Raw genomic sequence first — 19,014 nt, forward strand, 5'->3', positions numbered from 1 at the left:
GGGGGGGAGGGGGGGGGAGGGGGGGGGGTGTGTGTTTGTGTAATGAGGGGGCGGGAGCCGAGAGCGACAGTCTTGCCCGACGGGACGCGGGGCGGGGGGGGGGGGGAGGGGAGGGCAGGGGAGGGGAGGGGAGGGGAGGGAAGGGAAAGGAAGGGGAGGGGAGGGAAAGGAAGGGGAGGGGAGGGGAGGGGAGGGCAGGGAAAGGAAGGGGAGGGGAGGGGAGGGGAGGAGAGGGAAGGGAAAGGAAGGGAAGGGAAGGGAAAGGGAAAAGAAAAAAAACTACCTCAGGGGTTAAAAAGTTTATTGGAAGAAAAAGAAAATGAAAGGGGCACCTGGCTGGCTCATTTGGCTGAGCATGTGGCTCTTGATCGCTGGGTCATGAGTTTGAGCCCCACGTGGGGCGTAGAGATGACTTAAAATATTTTTTTTCTAAAAATTAAAAGAAAAGAAAAGAAAATGAAAATGAAAAGAAACTCTGGGTGAATCAGCAAATGATCCAATAAAGCAGGAGGGCGCGTGGGGAGGCCTGTGCTGTATACCAGAGTGTTTCAGCTAGAGAATCCGCACTTTGAATACACAGCCAGCTGTGGTAATATTTCCATCGGTTAAATAAAGAGAAGTTGTTTTCATGTACCCAACAAAATCTGAGTGCCTGGTATGGGTGGGACAGACGTGGTGCTCGGCTGTGAAGACACAAGGTGAGCTCAATGTCACTTCCCCAACGAGGTTTTCCTTCCCCCCATATTTAACACTCAAAACCCTCCCTCACCCCCGCTCTCACGGTGCCCCCAAATCACCTAGTGAGCTTTTTAAAAACCTGGAACTTCAACCCTAGAGGGTTGGCCTGGCTACAAGTAGGGCCCAGGCCCCATTTCCAGAAACTCCCCAGGTTGAGATCCACTGCCTTACCCCATTCCATGCCCTGCTTTTCTCCACAGCATCTAGCACCTTCTAACCCATGCCATTGCTGGTGGCAAAGACAGTGAGCACCTAGAGGGCTGGGATGTCTTGTTCACTGTTGAATCCCCAGTGCCTGCACACAGTAGGTGCTCAGTACGTATTTGTTGAGGAAAGTAATGAAAAACCAACATGAATCCTCCCCTCAGGGCCTATACAATCTACTTAGGGAAGAGAAAAATAAATAGTTAAATGAATATAAAACCATAGCTGCAACCAAGTATCACATGTTCTATTAGAACACATTATTCTGACCCAGACTTTGGAAGAAGAAAAATGGAGCAGGGGGGCGGCTTTTCCAGAAAGGCAGAAGAGGGTATGTGGGGAAAGTAAGGAGGAATGGGGCTCTGCCATGGGGCTGGGGATGGACAGGCACGCAGAACTGGACCAACCCCACCTTGATTATCATGTGAATGAACTATGGGAAGCCTCCAAGGCAAGTTCAGCTAGGGTGGTGGCGTGGTCATACTGTTTTGTCGGTGGTGCTGTGGATGATTTCCACCCATCTGTCAGGGTGCGAGATGTATGTAGCAAGTGTGAAATCCATTTTATACCTCCACCCATCAGTTCCCATTCTGGGCACCCCCAGGATTGTGGGGAAAAAAGCAAAGCAAGCTAAGGTTATATGCTCCAACACGCCTGCCAGGACGATCCCTAAGCAACAATCTTGATGCCCCCTCCCCTCTCCTGGGCACCTCCCTTCTGCAATCCCCAACCTCCATGTGCCATGCCCGGGGCAAGCTGGCCAGCCCTGGCCCAGGGCCACTCTCTCACCTGAGCCCACGGCCAAGTCATTCTGGGTCTTAGTCAATCAGGAGTAGCTCGCGTCATAGGCCCACACCGCAATACCAGGAAACTTTTCATTTCTTGTAACTTTAAAGTCCTGGTATGTGTCATGAAACCCAAGAAATCTGAGTTAGCAACAAACATCAGAAATCCAGTGCTAGCTCAGAGGACACCCCAGGTGTCTAGAGCCCTTGGGGAACTTGCTGAGCTTGGCAGACAAGTTTTCAAATGGAGACCTTATGCTTAGGAGTGGGGAACGATTTTTATTCTAACCATCGGGGTTAAAAAAGTTACAAAATGCATTCCTTGTTCGTCTACTTTCTTGAACAAAGGGCAGGGTCCACAAACGATGGCTCGCGGTCAGCCCTGTACTGTGGCGCAGTTCATCAGATATTTACGGAAGCTCTGGCCGTGATAGGCAAGGCACTAGGCGGTGGGGCGCCGGGCACACCCCCCAAGATGCTGTAGGACACACTCCCGGGCACTGGGCCGGCTGCTCGCAGACTGCAATGCTTCTTTACCTCTTCTGGGCATGACATGTCACCATTTCCTGGCCTACTTCCTCCCATCCAGGTGGCCAGGGATCCCTTCTTCCTAGATCTGTCTGCAGGAGTCCCCTCCTTTCAGATTTACTGCTGCTAATATACTGTGGGCTGAGAAACCAGATCACCAAAACGGGTGAGAACTGTCTACAGCACGGGACGCGATGAGCACTGGGTGTTCTAAGGGACTGAGACATCATGGAACACGACATCTGAAATGAATGGTGTACTCTATGTTGGCTAATTGAATTGAAATTAAAAAAAAAAAATTGTCCCTCTACAGTAAGATTAAATAAATACTAGGGGAGAAGTCCAAGTGCTCCTCAGTCCATGACAGTATTGTTGGTGAGTGTGGGGTCTTCGGGACATCCAGTCCGGCTTGCAGAGACCATCGGGGGTCTGCCGTGGGGAAGAGTACCGGTCCAGCTGCCAGGCCGGGCCCGGTTCAGATCCCAGCCGTGTGCTCTTACGTGAGTCACCTGTAAAGATCCTCTGTCTCAGTTATGCACCTAAAATGCAGCTCTTCCTGCTAGGGTGGACAGAAAGATTGAAGAAGATACTGCCCAAGACCAGGCACACAGAACGCTCTTAAGAAATATTAGCTGCTATTGCTATTATCGTCACCATCAACCAGGCTCTAATATGTCATGCCAACAGGATATGGCTTCATCAGTGCCTGCCACAGCCAACTTCCCCTAACCACAGGCCCCTGTTCCAGGAAGCAACTTCAGGCTGTTCTCTGCAAAAGGATGGCCAACTAAATCAAGAGCGGCAGACTGGTGGGGCAATCTTTTAACTGATGAGACCACCACCATCCCCAAGATGTGTTCTCCTGTGAATGGCTCCCCCCCAGAAGGAGTAACGTTGGCCAGGAAAGTCAATCAGGCTGGGCGCCTCCAGGGCCCCGACAGGAGTGTTCAGAAAAGACTGGGCAGTAGCTGGTAGACACGCACAGGGACAGTGGTGCCAGTCAAGGGAGATATGAAGGCCCAGAGTGGGAAGAAGGGTATTGTGCTGAGTTCTGAGAACCTGTTGGGGCACTTCCAGATCAGTGTTCTGTTCCACGTCTCCTCAAATAAATCCTGTGACTTCAAGTGGCCTGAGTAATTTTCTGCTTTTTGTCACCTGGGGGCCTGCCGAGAAACAGCCCAGGGAGGCTACCGATGAGCTGAGCTCCATTCATACGACAAGTCCCTCCCGATGTCACCCTCCACCGGTGAGGATGCACAAGTCCACTGCAAAAACGGGAAGCTGCGTTCTTAGAGCAGCCAACCAGGGATCATGAAGGATACGGAGTCAGGGAAGTGCCTGACTGCCCCACAGGCCACCCTCTCCCTGCCCCAGGCCACCTGCAAGCTCCAACTTGAAGGCCCCTTGTAGGTCTTTCCACGGCCGACGGACACGAGAGCCCTGCTTCCCCGGCCCCGACCACAATTTCCTGGGGATTAGGCACCAAGGAAGAGAGGAACAGTTATTTCTGTGGCTTGGTTAAGAAGAGCCAAGTTATGAAACTAAGCAAACCACTGTGGTTGACTAGAAGAAAGCAGGAAGACGGTTTTTAATAATAACACCACCCGGTAGAACACATAGGCATTTATAAGGAATGTTCATACGCGCCACCTCATCGCAACCCCTTCAAGACCCTGTGAGGTGAGTGTCAGGATCTCCACTTGCGGATGTGGAAACTGAGGCAGAGGCTAAGCACCTTGTCCAGGAATCTGTGGGGGTCACTTCCTTCCTCGGCCCGGGCTCACAGGCTGTCTTCTAAAGGTTTTCCAAGAAGACTAGAGGGCACACAAAGCGAGGACGTGTATCCCGACACATGGCCCTTACTGCTCAGAGCAATGAGATGCGAAGCAAGCCCTGAACATAACGAAGCATAAACTGCTTGCTGTGCTTCTGGTCTCGCTTCGTCAATCACTTAGACGAGGGCCTCCTTCGCACTTAAGAGTCCAGACCTTAACCGGATGCCCAGAGCTCAAGCGACCTGCCCCAACTCACCTCCCGTGCGCCATGGTGTCAGCAACCACCGGGAAAACAGAACCGGGGCTCTGATGAACATTTGGCTGAGAGAATGACATCTCTGAGGGGTAGGCCTGCAGATTCCAAGGTCCCAGGGAAGGCCGCACCGTGTGAGGAGAAAGAAGGCTGAGGGGGCCTGCTCAAGAAGAGACTCACGGAGGTTTTTGGCTCAGGCAAAAAAAACAAAACTTCAAAGGGAACAGAAGCTGTGGGAGCTTCAAAGACCCCCTGCAGGACCAATTAACACCTACAAATGTTTATCTAAGCAGTCATTTAATGATGGCGACTTCACTAAATGGGTGCTCAGCCTCACCTCAAAAAATAGCTGTTCCTCTCAGAAAGGCTGGGCTGGGGGGAGGGAGGGGGAAAGGGGGTAGGGGAAGTTCTGTGTTGTTCTCTGAGAGACCTAACTCAGGGCAAAGACAAACACCCAATACCCAAGTGAGAGTCATCACAGACTTACTTATAATAATAAAAAAGCAATAAAGAATTATAAGAAGAACACTAAAAAAATCTTATTTATATAGTAACAAAAATGAAAAATAAGAAACAACAAATTTCTTAAGAAAACGTAAATGGTTAAATAAACTATGGTACAAGCTATGGGTTCATAAAAAGAAAACCATGCAGCCATTAAAATCCCATTTTAATATTTTATTTTTTTTAAATCCTGTTTTACTATTTTAATGGGATTTCCCTATTTAGTAGAAGTGGAAAATGTTCTTGGATAATGTTAAGAAAAAAGCAACACGCAAAAATACATTCAAGTCTGACTTCAAACCCGACAGACTAGAACGGGAAGAAAGGTCAAGGGTGTGTGGTTCATGGCTACAGCCCCAGGTCCAATGCCTGTGTCTGACACAAACAGGGCACTTAAGGAAAATGTGTTGAATTCATTATTTACTTACAATTAATTAAGTGATAATTATCATATCTACACAAGGTACTTGGGTATGCAGAGGTAGAATGATATAATCATAAAGGCACAGATGTATGCTGTAACCGGCCAAGGACACTGAAGCTTAATCACAGTGGTTAGTTCTTCTAATAGGGAGTTCTTATCAAGGGGATTAGAGAAAAAATTTATTTTCACATTTGTACCTTCTCTCTTTTCCCAATTTTTCACAAAGGCACGGTCTAACTTTTATAATTTTCTAATCACTATTTTGCCTTGGGGAGCTGGAAGATCTGGGAGCAGTGGGGTAAGGTGAGTTCTAGAAACCTGGCCCATTCTGTCAGAAATGGAATCTTCCATTAGGTTTCCCATTTCTACCGGAACATGCTGTTTACCTGTTTACCTAGGGCAACCTTCACTCCTGTCCTGTCTCACAGTTCACTTGCAACGAGAGGGGGGAAACCCTGCTCACGATCACGTGATCAGTGAGGGCAAAGTTCACACACAGTCCTTTTCCTTGCTTAGAAGAGCTCTAGGAGAGAACTAAAAGCAGAATTTGCACAAAGTTATAATGGGAAGAATTTAAGGAGTTCAATGCTTAAATGTCAAAATTAGGGGCCACTGTGATCACATCTCTGAGCCAGATTTTTTTCTTGGGAAACATGTTATTTAAAAAGCAGTAGAAAAAAAAAGATGATATACAAACACCTGAAACACACTAAACTCACTAATAACGTAAGAACACGTGGAAATTTCATTCAATTCTTTAAGGCAGTAACATTTCGTAGAGGGAAAAAGAATGGACTCGGGAATCCAAGCACCCCCGTTAGAACGCCACCATTTATTCACCAGCTATGTGACTCTGGCCTCCTTCCTTTACCCTCTCCAGGCCTGCACTCTAACCTGTAAAATGGGGATTTAACCCACCTCACGCTGTTGTTGAAAGGCTGAGATGAGCTAATAAAGGTAAATGCAAATCACAGGCACTCAACAGATCTTCCACTTTTGAGGGAGTCCCTGTTCAGTCGACAAACTTGGTCACAAGCGGAAGAGTTTCTAAGTAAAAGCCATCAGTCATTGAGCTCAGGACAACACGAGCCCGCTGTCCGCGTCTGAACACGGAACGTGCTCAGGAGACTGCCGAAGCCAGCGACCACCTAGCCTCACCTGGTTCACTCTCGGGGCAGCGGCAGGCCTCAGTGAGAACGAGAGAACTGGATGAAAAGGCTGGGCTTGTGGCCTCAGTTCAGCCACTTCCAAAGCTGTGCCCCCTTAGACACACCACCTCGCCACAGCTGGTCTCAGTCTACACACCTGTCAAATGGCCTCGCAAGACACCTTGCAGCCAGGACGGATCAAGTGCAGCCTTTGGAGTGATATTAGTATACTCAAGGTCATTTTCTAGCAGGGTTCTGGGAGGCAGAGCTACAGGCCTTCGGACAAAGACAACAATCGCCACCTGAGGGTGTGACAACTGCCCTTCTGCCAAGTGCGTGTCACCTAGAGCTGCTGGTACAGTCAGGGGGACCAACAGTGGCCTCCCCTTGCAGGGCCTGTCCAAGCCTTATTAGCAAGCCATTCGCTCTATGATGAAATTCTAGCTTAGGTCAGATTCTACTCTAAACCAAGTCGTTTGTTGACCTGGACTCAACCAATACGTAAATGTCCCCAGAGGTGGAGCCCCCAGCACCCCTACCTTTATTTGGGGGATTCCTTGGAAATGAGGCTCCCAGGTCCTCTCCAGAAAGCAAGTTCAGATGGAGGTTAAGAAAGGGGTAGCGGGGTAGCAGAGAGAACTAGAATCTGGGTGCAAGAAGACACACTTGCCAATTTCATAATTCTGCATAATGGTCCCTATCTTTCTTTTTAAACTGTGCTTGTATGGTTTATTTTAGAAATGCTTTTGTGCTATCATACAACTGTAGGGGGAGAGGCACTCATATTTTACATTTAAAACCTAAGAAGCACAATTTCCACCTTTCATTTTAGAGGAGGAAAACATTCACCTTAAGGTTCACTGCTGGATCATGAACTTGCTCAAGGAGTCTGTTAATATAGTTTGGGATGGTGGGAAATACACAAATAATCATTTACAATTATTACTTGGGCACATTTTCTTTTTCTATGAACATATCTGTATTCAACTTATCATTCGGTTAATTCATAGTCTAGTCCCTAAATTAAACTGAAAGGTCCAAAAACCTCCTACTTTGACTAAACAGCTCCAGGGACCAACACCTTCGTTAGCAATGAAAAGCAGAAGGTAGGCCCTAGAGCAAGAATTTGAAAGTCTGAGGATGTGGCTGTGTACCAGCCCCTTAAATTCTATGACAAATGGTGCACGTATGTCATTTTTGGTTGTTTTTTTTTTTTCTTTCCAAGTTTGTCCAAGGTCTTCCTCAGCTCCCCAAAGGATTCCAAGAGAAATCCCCCAAGAAACAGCATCAGTAAGGATCTCCTAGCCGCTGGAGAGCTTTCAAGTGTATCTGCAATTGAAGATGGAACACTGTATGTCAAGAGGGAAAATTCAGAAGGCCTGCATCCTAGGGCTACCCACCCCTGCCACTAACCAGTTTTTTAACCTTAAGCAAGTCCTTCAAACATTCTATCCCTCCGTTTCCACATCTGTAAAATGAAGATCCTGGAAGCTGGATGATCACTTAGCTTCAGGACTCTTAAAAATACCAAGATTGTGAGGCAGAGTTTCAGCAAACACAGGAAAAGACATCAAAAAGGCCTGCACAAAATCCTGCCTGTTCCCAAAAGAGCTGCTTAAAATACTCACCACTGCCTTCCTTGGAGGGGTCAAAGATAGAAGCCACCTCTCATTTCCTTCTCTTTCTTCTATTTCAGAAAGCCAAATTTGAAGCTTCGCAATAATGCCCCTTGAAGGGATTTGAACTATGAAGTTCATGCAAAAAAAAATATAGTAGTTCTGTAAGGATGCATAAGAAGCTCAAAGGAGTCAAACAGAATTTCTCTAAAGCCTCATTCCAAATCATGTAATCACTGCAGCAACTTATTTTAGCCAGTCTCACCTACATCTGTTAATATGTGCAACTGATGAAAATTAATTATGGGTGTCATGAAAATGGATGTTTTAATATAATCCTGGAAGTCTGGCTCAAAACTATTGCTGTTACAAGAGAAAAGTATTTCCCCTCACACCGTGCAGCTCTTTTATACTTTCAGTAATAAATGTCTGATTTTCACAAAAGTGCAGGTGAGATGGAAGTCCTCAACCACTTAGCATGACTTCCTCATCATCACATAAGGCTAGATTTCACTACGGGCAACTGTTTTTCTTTTCTGTTGGTACACCTGTGTATATTCTCTAGGACCCTAACTAGGCTGTGGTACCATGAATCGTCAACCTAATCATCAGACCTCGTAAGGCCAAAGCAAACTTATATTGTGGGCTGCTGGTGGCAGCAAATTAAACTGAAGGCTTTTCATAGGCACCTGCTAATGAAGAGAAGTGGACGAAAACTGACCGTGTTTTTACAAGCCATTACCAAATGGATGCGTACAGCGCCCCTAAAGGACTCGAAAACCCATTCCACAAAAGGATAAACTAACATCTGAGGTAACAAGTCAAAAGTCTCACGATGAGTCAAGTATGACAAGTCAGACTTACATGACCTGTACAGACCTAACTTCAATAGCACTTCCTTCTCTAAGACCCTGAAGAGAGAGATTAGCACCAGACTGGAGTTCTGCATCTCACGTACTCGAGACTCACTTCCAGAACACAGCAAACAGGGTGGAAAGGAGTTGTTGGTTCTGAACAGAGCACGCAGTTGCTCGCTACACATGAGCATTGTCACTGTGTTTCCAGGCTCAGTCTTCATCTTCATGTGCTTCAAAGTCAACAGTAAAAGGCAATCATGTTTGCAAGTACCGTTTCTCAATGATCACAGGTTCTGATAACTCAAGGAGAGGAATGAGTTAAAACTCCAGGTAGACCAGGCTAATGAACATGAACGTTCTACAGCACCATCCCATCCCACTGAACAAGGTTAGAGCTGGAAAGTGCGCAAAAGGGGAACATGAAAAACATCCAGAAGTGACTCTGCTGGAGAAATCCCTGCTCGGGAGAAAGCGCAAACTTGGCTTTCCTAACTAAATGCCACTTTCCAGATGAGACCCAATCCGGAGGGCCGGACCCCTTGTGGTCTTTAAACCCAAAACAAGAGCGTGGGTGTCAGATTTCCTGGCCCAATCCCAAAGAGGTCAAAAATTAGTTAGATTTAATTGGCAAAAATTAGAGGTTCTACAAAACCAGCCCCTCCTTCCTTCATTGCCAAGCTCTAGGAAAAGCTTCAGCAGGGAATGTGGAGATAAAATATTTATTTGGGGAATAAGAAGGTAAAAAAAGATGATTGTCTTATGGGATCGAGGGTGTTTCCCAAATAAATGTATCATTCAGATTTCCTAAGCTGAGAACTCAGCTCCAGCTCCTTTAGAAGAATGAGGACCACCACGATCCTTCCACAAAATTCGGTGAGACTGCTTTAGAAGACACCAAAAGGTTAGACTTCATCTGGAGTTACTCCAGCATAAACCAGACAAAGGAATTCCTGAAAGGCTATAAGCATTTTTTTCTTACAAGCACCCACAGGAATAGGTCAATGTAAATGTCCTGTAAACAAAGCAGTTTATTACTAACCACAGTTTGTTTCTCTTGTGAGAAAATCTTAATCCATTGCAACTGCACCCAACATTCACACGTAACTACCCCCCGAAGAAGAGTAAAATATGGATTCATAATTGACCCTAGCCTCGGGTTTTCTTATGCTTGGAAGGCAAGGGGTGTTGGGGGTTGGGGAATCCGAGGGTTTGATACTTTCTCCTTCGGTGTCTGTGATCCAGTATAGGGGGACTTTAACTTCCCTTCCAATCACTCCTACAGAGGCCCGAGTGTCTGAGGAAATCCACAGACAACAATCAAACCTTTCATTTTCAGGGTTGCCTTCCCACTATAGCCCTTCCTGTGCCAATCAGGTTTGCGAAGCGTTTCCCCTATTCTGCATTTCATGAATCAATTGCAAAATCTGCCAACCTCTGCCAGTTCCTCTTGTACTCAGCTGAGAGGTTCCCCCTTCCCTCCCTGGGTAGCACAAGGCTGCTCTGGTTTTTAACTGGCGTAACGTGGAAATGCACTGTAGGAGCTCACTAACTCTTTCACAGCCAGCTACAAGTGAGAGTCTGGGGCTCCGACCCCATCTATTCGGAAACTGACCCGCCAAGCTCAGGTTAAAGCAAATTTGTAGAAACTAGCTTTGACCCCAAATCCTGTGTGTCAGTGACTGTCATTGGAGGGAAAAGGAAGAGAAAGAAAGGCTACAAAGTATCCGACTCAGTTACTTAGCAACTGGACAAAACTAGCCTCACTACAGAGGGTAAGGAGGCATCTCACGCCCATTCAAAGAGTAACAGTCTCCGATTGACATGCAAATAATAAAGACAAAAAGGAAAGGGAAATCTAAATTAGCAACTGGAGTTTACAGCAAGTGGGGCTGGGGCCCAGATTTTAAAAACAGCTTCTCCCTAGGAAGGAGATAGGATACAAACATACAAACACATATACATGAATGAATGAATGGGTGAATGAATGAGTGAGTGAGTGAGTGAATGAATGAATAAATGAATGGAAGAAAGATCACAGGCCTGGATCAGCTTAAGGTCTCCCTTCGCAAAAGTCAATGCCATGGAAGGTAGGGAGAAGCCAGGCACAGAAAGTTCAGTAGCGTAAATTAAAACACTTCCACCACTAACGTAAATTTAAGGTGTACAGAAATCTGACAACTGGAGGCTGCGAAATTCCCGGGAAAGCAGTACCCCTGCTCGTGAGAAAAGCAAATAAAGCATCAATCTTGGAGAGGGGTGGGGAGGTCTCCAGACTGTGGGTGGATTCAGAGCCTCTTCGGGGTCCCTAGACCTCCTCACGGACACCCTCCCTCACCCACTGGTGGAGCACGGTTTCCAAACTTGGCTCAAACCCACGCCTTTCACAGAAGACACATGGCCCTGAAGGATTTCCAAGCCAGAGGGAGACACGGTCGCCTACTTGGCCCAGGAAAGTGCTCCGGGCTTCTCCGTTTGCCCAAGGAGCTCAAGCTCTCGGTCCCCAGCTCCTAGCCACGGGCCTGAACCAGGCTGCTCGGTCCCAGGCTCCCTCCAAGCCGGAGGGGAAGAGGCCGGAGGGCCCCTCTGCCCCACCCCATCCCCCAACCTCACACCTGGCTGAGGTGGGCAGGGCCCCTGGCGGACCGGCAGAGGCCTGACAGCCGAGCCACTTACTTCTCATACTCGGTGTTGTCTCTGTCACAGCGAGAATCCTTGTGCTTTTGCCAGTCTTTGCCGTGCTTGCAGGTGGTGAGTAGCACCACGTCCTCTCCGTTATGGACGTGATATAAGGCATTCCTGGTGTCCGACCCTATCCCTGTCAGGTACCTCTTCCCCTTGAATACCAGCATATACTTCCTGAGAGGAGGGATGGTGTTAAACTTCAAAAAGCCCCTCTCCCCTCCTGTCCTCGGATGATCCTTAGAGAAGAGGGGAATGGAAACATCAAAGTTGGGTCGGAAGTTTTCAGTGCTGGTGCTGGCTTTGGCCAGCATCGCCTGGCCGATGTCAAACCCTACGTCCTCGGTGTAGTCAGGCCAAGTGCCGGAATATAAATTAAAAATTAAATGGTTCCTACCATTGTTCCACAAGTGGAGACTCTGCACTTTGGATCTCAAATTGTGCACATACTGAGGTGACAACTGGTCTCTGTCTAAAGTATCCAGACTCAGGACAAAGAGGCACGCCTGGCTGGGGTCCGAGGTGTAGAACCTGGAGCCCTCGATGGCCGCTAGAATGTTTTGGTAACTTTCGGCGATTTTCTCCCCTTTTTGCTGCGGGTACACGTAGACTTTGAAGCCGTTTTTCTTGCAAAGGGTGAAATCGAAGCAGGACTCCATGCGGCACTTCTTGCCTTTGTAGATGCTCGAGTTGGCGTCTCGCTTCTGCCGGGGGGATATGTGCACGCTGGAATCCTCGTTTTCCAATTGATCCCAAGGAACGAAGGGGCGCAGAGCGTCCGGGAAGCGGGGCCAGAAATGATCCGGACTCGGGTGGTGCAAGCCATTCCGACCGCTGTGCTCTTCTCTCCGGCTGTGGCTCCTTGATGCCCTAAACTGCAAGCCTCCGAAATAAAACAAAAGGGCGAGACAAGAGCCAGCTGAGAGCAGGATGAAATAGCGTTTTTTGGCCTGCATGTGTCCTGCCTGGGTCAAGAGGGTTGTAAATAAACACGAGGATCACCCAAGTTTCCCAATCAACACTTTCAGCTCCAGTCCGCCATCTTCCCGCCTGTAAAGACTTCAAACTCTCCGCTCCCACCTTCTCTGGATGCCTTTCCCCAAGCCGTGGACTGATCCAGCGCATGTGGGCGATTTCTTTAACTTTCTCCCCTTCGGTCTTTCATTTTTGGCTTGCACAATGGACGGGAGAAAGCGGGGCTGAATGTTTCTCACCCAGGGCGGGCGAGCAGCGGACTGTAATTTTCTTGCATGCAACAAGACGGAGGAAAAGAAAGAGAGGGGGAAAAAAAAGCTCCCGATGCCCAATCAATGGCAAGGCGAAGTGATTTCCTTGCCTCTCGGATTCCTCTCGGCAGCGTGGAAAACGAGCCCCGGGAAAGCAACTTCAACTCATCCACACTCCCGTGCAGAGCACTCCGGTTCCAACAAGTCAGCCGATCCCCGGGTTCAGCCGGCTAGTGCATCTTGCAGCTGGGGCGCCGTAACCTCACAAATCCCTGCATCTCTCTTTATTCCCTTCTGCAGCGGCTCCAAGACTCCGGCGGTGTTTACTCCTGCGCTCGCGGGGCCGGCCCCCGGGACGCGCGGCGGCCCGGCTGGAGGCGGCGGCGGCGGCGCTGGGTGACGGCGGCGGCGCGTCCTCCCCGCGGGCAGTGCCGGCCCCGAGCGGCGCTTCGCAGGCCCCCGCGCGATCGCCGCCGACCGCCGCGTTCGGTCGCCGAATGTTACCCGGTTCTGAATGTTACACTTACACATTCCATTCCCGACACGACAGCGCTGACCTCATCCATCCACGCAGCCCGCGCTGCCATTGGCCGAGCGTCACGTCCGGGGGGGGCGGTGCTTCCGCTGCGCCCATTCATAACCCCCCGGCCGCCGGCCGAGGCGCCGGCGCGGCGCGGGGGCGCGGGGGGCGCGGGGACCCCGGGGCGCCTCGGCCGCGGTCGGCGGGCGGAGCGCGGGACGGCCAGGTGCGAGCCCCGCGGCCCAGAGGTTCGGCCGGACCGGGACCCGGGCCCGGGCCTGGGCCGCACCGCCTACCGTCGCTGCGCCGGGAGCCAGCGCCGCCCAGAGGCGCCCGCGGGAGCAGCGACCGGCCGGCGCTCCCAGGGCGCCCCCGAGAATCCGGTCTCCTCGGCTGCCTGCCGGGAACGCCTCCCCGAGCAGGCGGCAGGGAGTGTGCGGGTTCCTGGGGAAAGATGCTCGAAAATGGAGCGGTGTGGCGAGCCCGAGGGGTGGGGGAGAAAAGACTTCATAGAATGTGACCGCCGACCAGAAGGAAGCCTCTCCCCGCCCACCTTGGACCCTCTGAGGACCAGTATTTTAATTTCCTACCAAGCGTTTAAACAGGTCCTTTATTCCCTACAAAGCCCAGCTTTGCTTTTTCTGCCCCCAAGCACACGCCCAATCCCCCCCCCAATAAAGAGGAAATATTACAATCAAGAGGAATCGTTGCAATTCTTCGTGTCTCTGTGCTGACAGAAGACATCTATTCTAAATCCTCATTATCTACGTGCACATCCTTTCCTGGCTTCCTGAAGTCCCTTCGTCTATTCTGTAGAAAGCTTCCAAGAGATCCAATCACCGCGGTGGGGGGGGGGGAGGAGGTTTTCTAATGACTGGAGAGAAACAGGTTAATTTAAGCTGGTCCCAGTTCCTAAAGTGATGTTCTTCTCTTTTTGTAGTGGTGGGGTGGTGGTTTCTAAGGAGATGTCTCTTAGGAATGGATGACTGGTAGAACTGCCAACTGTCCCAGCTGTAGAAGGGAAACTTGAGGCAGGAAATGACCTTATTTCCAGTTAGTGCTAGATGGTTGGTCCTTCTGGCAACTGCCCTCCCACACTGCAGCCCCAAGCGCCAGCTACCCCCAGGGAACTTCATTAGACAGCTCCGATAAAGACCTGCAGTCTCCCTAAAGGTGTCCTCCAGGCCCACAGAGATGTGCCAGCTCCCAAACAACAGTTCTGGTCGAAGTCAAGCTCCCCGGCCTCAGAGCCTGAATTTTGCTTTACAGAGGACATCTCCCACCCTCTTCCCCAGCTGAAGTCCACAGAGTCTGGCCAGGCCGGACAAACAGTTGCCTAGGGCTGCAAGCTGTTTAGTGATTGTTTATTATGGGAGTGACTGAGAGCTAGGGACAGACACTTCCCGGCTTCCCTCAGGCTGCAAAAAACTCCAGCAGGGCGTGGACGAAGGGCATGGTTATAACAAGGCAGGGGGAAATGATCCAGTGGAAAATTTTAGACATTTGTTGTTCCAGATCTGTTTTAATAAAGGGGGGAAGGGGTATGGGTGGGACATTACTGTACATTCCTGAAGCCTCTCCCTATTTCTGAACTGCCAAAGATGAGGTAGCTTTTCCAGATTTGATTTGTACCCCCTGCACAATTTGGAGAGGCCTGGGACAGAAATGAGGTTTCAGTCGTCTTCCAAATATGATGACAATGATGCAGATAAATGCAGTGATTGAAACCACATGTGACCCTGGGCTCTCCCCAGCCTGGGATTGCTGAGAGCAGCCATCCAAGGCAGGGATTCTTCTGTTGAGATCAGGATGCAGATTATCTGGGTCCTATGGGAAGCTGGGCATGTGGGGATGTTAGGCCCTCTACATCCTATCAGTTGTCCTATGTGACCTTAGGGGGAGCCAGCTACCATACTTACTCTTTCGCATTCTCTTCCTGCTTTGGCACATGCTTCTTGCCTTGCCTAACCATTGCTCATTCATTCCCTCATCCCATGTCCCAGGGTTACCCGGCCCTACTGTCCGTTTCATAGCGGTGCACACTGTGAGAAATGTTTTGGTACTGAGAACACTTGGACTCAGATCCCAAACTCAGATCCCACATGCCTTGGGCATGTGGCCTAATCTCACTGAACCTCAGCTTCTCATTTAAAAAGTCAGAATAATTAACACTTTTTTTTTTTGCCAGCCTCTTTGAATTTGTAAACTGTAAATTGTCCCACATGTGTAAGATTTTTTTGCCTAAGTTCCACATTTCAAAATCCAACGGAAATCTAAAGTAGCCCCTACAACAGCATCATCATGACATCTCCCTCTGTTTTATTTTCTTCCTAGCCCTTTTTACTAGCTGAAATCTTTTATTTGTTCACTTGTTTACTGTCTGTATTTCTTCACTGTAGAGGCTCCCTGAGAGCAGGGGCCCTGTCCGTCTCACTCTTGAACCCCCAAAGCCTAGGGTAGCTCCTGGCACTTAGGTGGAGCTCAACCACTGATCTGAATGACGAATGAATTACTAAAATTCAACTTCACCACAGCACTTGAGCATGCTTGAAAAGAACCCCCCCACACACCCCCACGGCAGGACTGAGTCTCTTGTTCAAGGTAGAAATATTACTAACCAGGAATATCTTAACAGAGGTTATCACCAATCAAAGCATCATAAATCCTCCAAGACTGTATATCAGATCATGTAATGCTTATGGTAAAAGTCCTTAAGGCATCCCTGTCTCTCTTAGAATAAGAACCAAAGCCCTCACAATGACCTGTAAGATCCTTCAGGATCTTCCCTGTCTTCCTTCTCCTTCCTGGATACCTCTCACCTCCTGCCAATTTCCTGCCAATAACTCTCCCTCCATTCCAATCTACTCTTTCTCCCCCAGGCAGGTTGGTTTCCATACTGTTTCTCGTGTGTACCAAATATGTCGCTGCCTCAAGGCCTTTGCACATCCTCATCTCTGCCAGCATGCCCCCAGTATCCACAGGACACACCCCCTCACTTCTTTTAAGTCTCTTTTCAAATGCCGTTACTGCTGAGGCCACCTTTGACCTCCCTAAATAAAACAGCAATCCCTCCCCCATTTTCCCACCCCCTCACCCTGCTTTATATATATATTTTTTTTCCTTAACAGTAATCAACATCCACCATACTATATATCGATTGCTAATTTATCATTTATCTGTTGTAAATGAGCTCCATGAGGCAAGGATGTGGTCTTTTTATTATCTGCTATATCCCCAGCACCCACAACAGTGCCCATCACTAAATAAGTATGTGTTGAACTAATTAATTAATTTGATCCCATTGCCTACAGGGCAAATAGAGAATGTTCAAGGCTAGAATTCTATTATCACACACACACACACGGACGAGTGCACGTGTACACACACACACCTCCAAAGCTATCCCAGTGCTCAAGTCTTGCTTAATCTCCTTTTCCAAGAATAATTCTTTCCCACAGCCGACTAAAGATCTGAAAATAGCATGGCACCCAAGAAATCCAGGAGATGTGGATTCTCATCTTGCCTTTGCCACTTGCTCTATAACCTTGAACAAGTCCCTACACTTCCCTAAGCTTTGGATTCTCCTTGGTAAAATCAGGAGTAACTGTAATATATATCATGCTCAATTCACTGGACCACTGTGAGAATCAAATGAGGACAAATGGATAATGTATGAGAAAGCCCTTTGCAGTCCACAATGCACATAGCAAATGTGGGGTCTGGTCATCACACTCTTGGACAAATATGGATACAAGATCATGTTTGCAAGTTGACAGCATTAAATAACATGAACTATCACCCACCAAACTGGAAACAACCGTTTCCAGATGCTTTATAGACTCTGGAATGGTCACTGACTGTTGTAAGCAAACAGGAAAAGGGAAGAAGGAAAACCCACCAATGGACAAAAAGCAAAGAAGACTTTTTTTTTAGTATATAAAGCACCAAAGACACAAATGCTTTTCAAGGGCCTATAATTATATTTGCTATCAGAGAATATCATTGACTCCAAAATGGGAAAACAAACTAAAATATTGAAATTAATACATGTTTAAATTCTCTTAAATGTAACTTTAGGCAATCCAATCTTCATTAAGTCATACACTCTATTTTTTTTTTTTTTTTCATTTGATGTCGGCACATTTTCATGTTTTGGTGATGTGCAATGGGGTCTCTGATAGTAAGTATTCCTGGCTCCTAAAAAGGCTGGAAACCCTGTTGGGTATATGCTGATTGGTTGCAGAAGGTGAGAAAAGACAAGGAGGACAAAAAGATTTGGGGCATCATGGAGGAGTGGAGAGATTCCCAACCAGGAAACAGGTGCCGGAACTTGGGGAAACCTGAAGCATACTGTTTCTGAATACCAGACTTTGAGGGTTCCATCTGGAAAACACAGGGTAAGACTTTGTGATACCTTTCCACCTGAAACAGTCAGAGATGCCCTGTATAGACCAATATACAGTGTCTCTGCGATCCTCACAAGGTCCCCAGCACACAGAGTACTATCCTTTTCCTTAGTCACAAATGAGAAAACAAAAGCTCAATCTTGGGAAGGGACTCCTGGCAATTCATTCATTCATTCATTGAACAAATATTTTTTTGAGCATCTATTCTGCATAAGGCATGGTGCCAGACACTGAGGGTATTTGTCTATAGTCCTTTGTCATTTATAAAACACTTTCATGAGACGAATTTTCCTCGAGCATCATGAGCACCCCATGGATTAGAAAGAGAATATGATCTCGGTTTTACTAATGAGAAAGGAACTACATAAGGCTCTAGTTCAGTCTTCCTTAGCCTGGGCACGGCTAACACTGTGCTCAGCATAATTCTTTGTTGCAGGGGGCTGGCCTGTGCACTGTAGGATGTTTAGCCACATCCCTGGCTTCTACCCATCAGGTGCCAACAGCATGCCCCACTCCCACCTGCATCTCCAGTTGACACCAAAAACATCTCTAGACATTGCTAAATGCCCATAGGAGGCAAGATCACCTAATCTAGTTAAATGACTTACCCAAGGTCAGTTGATTTTCAAGTCGAGAATTTAGAATTTGACTTTCATCTTCTGACTCCCTCCCTGGGCTTTGCCACAACACTGCAGCTTCCTTTAGAGAATTTAATTTATCTCCCTTCTTCAAGACAGCCTGATCAAAAAAATCTCATAGACATGAATTTAAGAAACTTTTATTGAGAACTTCGTATGTGCAAGGCATGCTTCTAGACACTTGGGATCCAGGGGATAAAAGTAGATAAGGTATCTGCTCTCATTCTAATGGGGGAGATAATAAAATAGCAAATAAATAAATAGGCAAGATAATTTCAGACAGCTCTAATCAAAGGATTATGGCATAGAGTGGGATGAGGAAGGGCAGGGAGGCACACGTCCAATAGGTGGCTAGGGCAAGTCTCTCTGAGGGGCTAACATTTCAGCTGCTGTCTCAATGATGAGGCCAGAGCCCCAGGAATGGTGTGCCAGGTAAAGGGGCTGGCAAGTACATAGATGTGGAGACAGAAGTGAGTTTGAAAAATTAGAGGTGGTTTTCAAACCTCAGCAGTCATCAGAATCACCAGATGGGTTGGTTAAAACACAGATGGCTGGGGACCACCCCCAGAGTTTCTGATTCGGTAGATCTGCGGTGTGACCCAAGAATTTGTATTCCCAACAGCTTCCCAGGTGCAGATCCAAGGACCACACTTTGAGAATCACTGAGTTAGAGCCATCAGCAGAAAGGGCTACCGTTTCTGGGGTGTGTTGAG

At 48.1% G+C, this 19,014-nt stretch overlaps 1 protein-coding gene across 1 annotated transcript in view; it reads right to left on the minus strand.

Annotated features, from left to right (window-relative positions):
- EXT1 (exostosin glycosyltransferase 1) overlaps nt 1-13,118 on the minus strand; it is a 273,802-nt gene extending 260,684 nt beyond the window's left edge. The window contains exon 1 of the mRNA XM_032415568.1: nt 11,506-13,118. Coding sequence (XP_032271459.1) covers nt 11,506-12,467 — 962 coding nt within the window. The 5' untranslated portion in view covers nt 12,468-13,118. The remainder of the gene's footprint in view (nt 1-11,505) is intronic.
- Nucleotides 13,119-19,014: the final 5,896 nt, after the last annotated feature.

This window comes from Phoca vitulina, unplaced genomic scaffold, assembly GCF_004348235.1.
Source record: "Phoca vitulina isolate PV1807 unplaced genomic scaffold, GSC_HSeal_1.0 scaffold18, whole genome shotgun sequence".
NCBI lineage: Eukaryota > Metazoa > Chordata > Mammalia > Carnivora > Phocidae > Phoca > Phoca vitulina.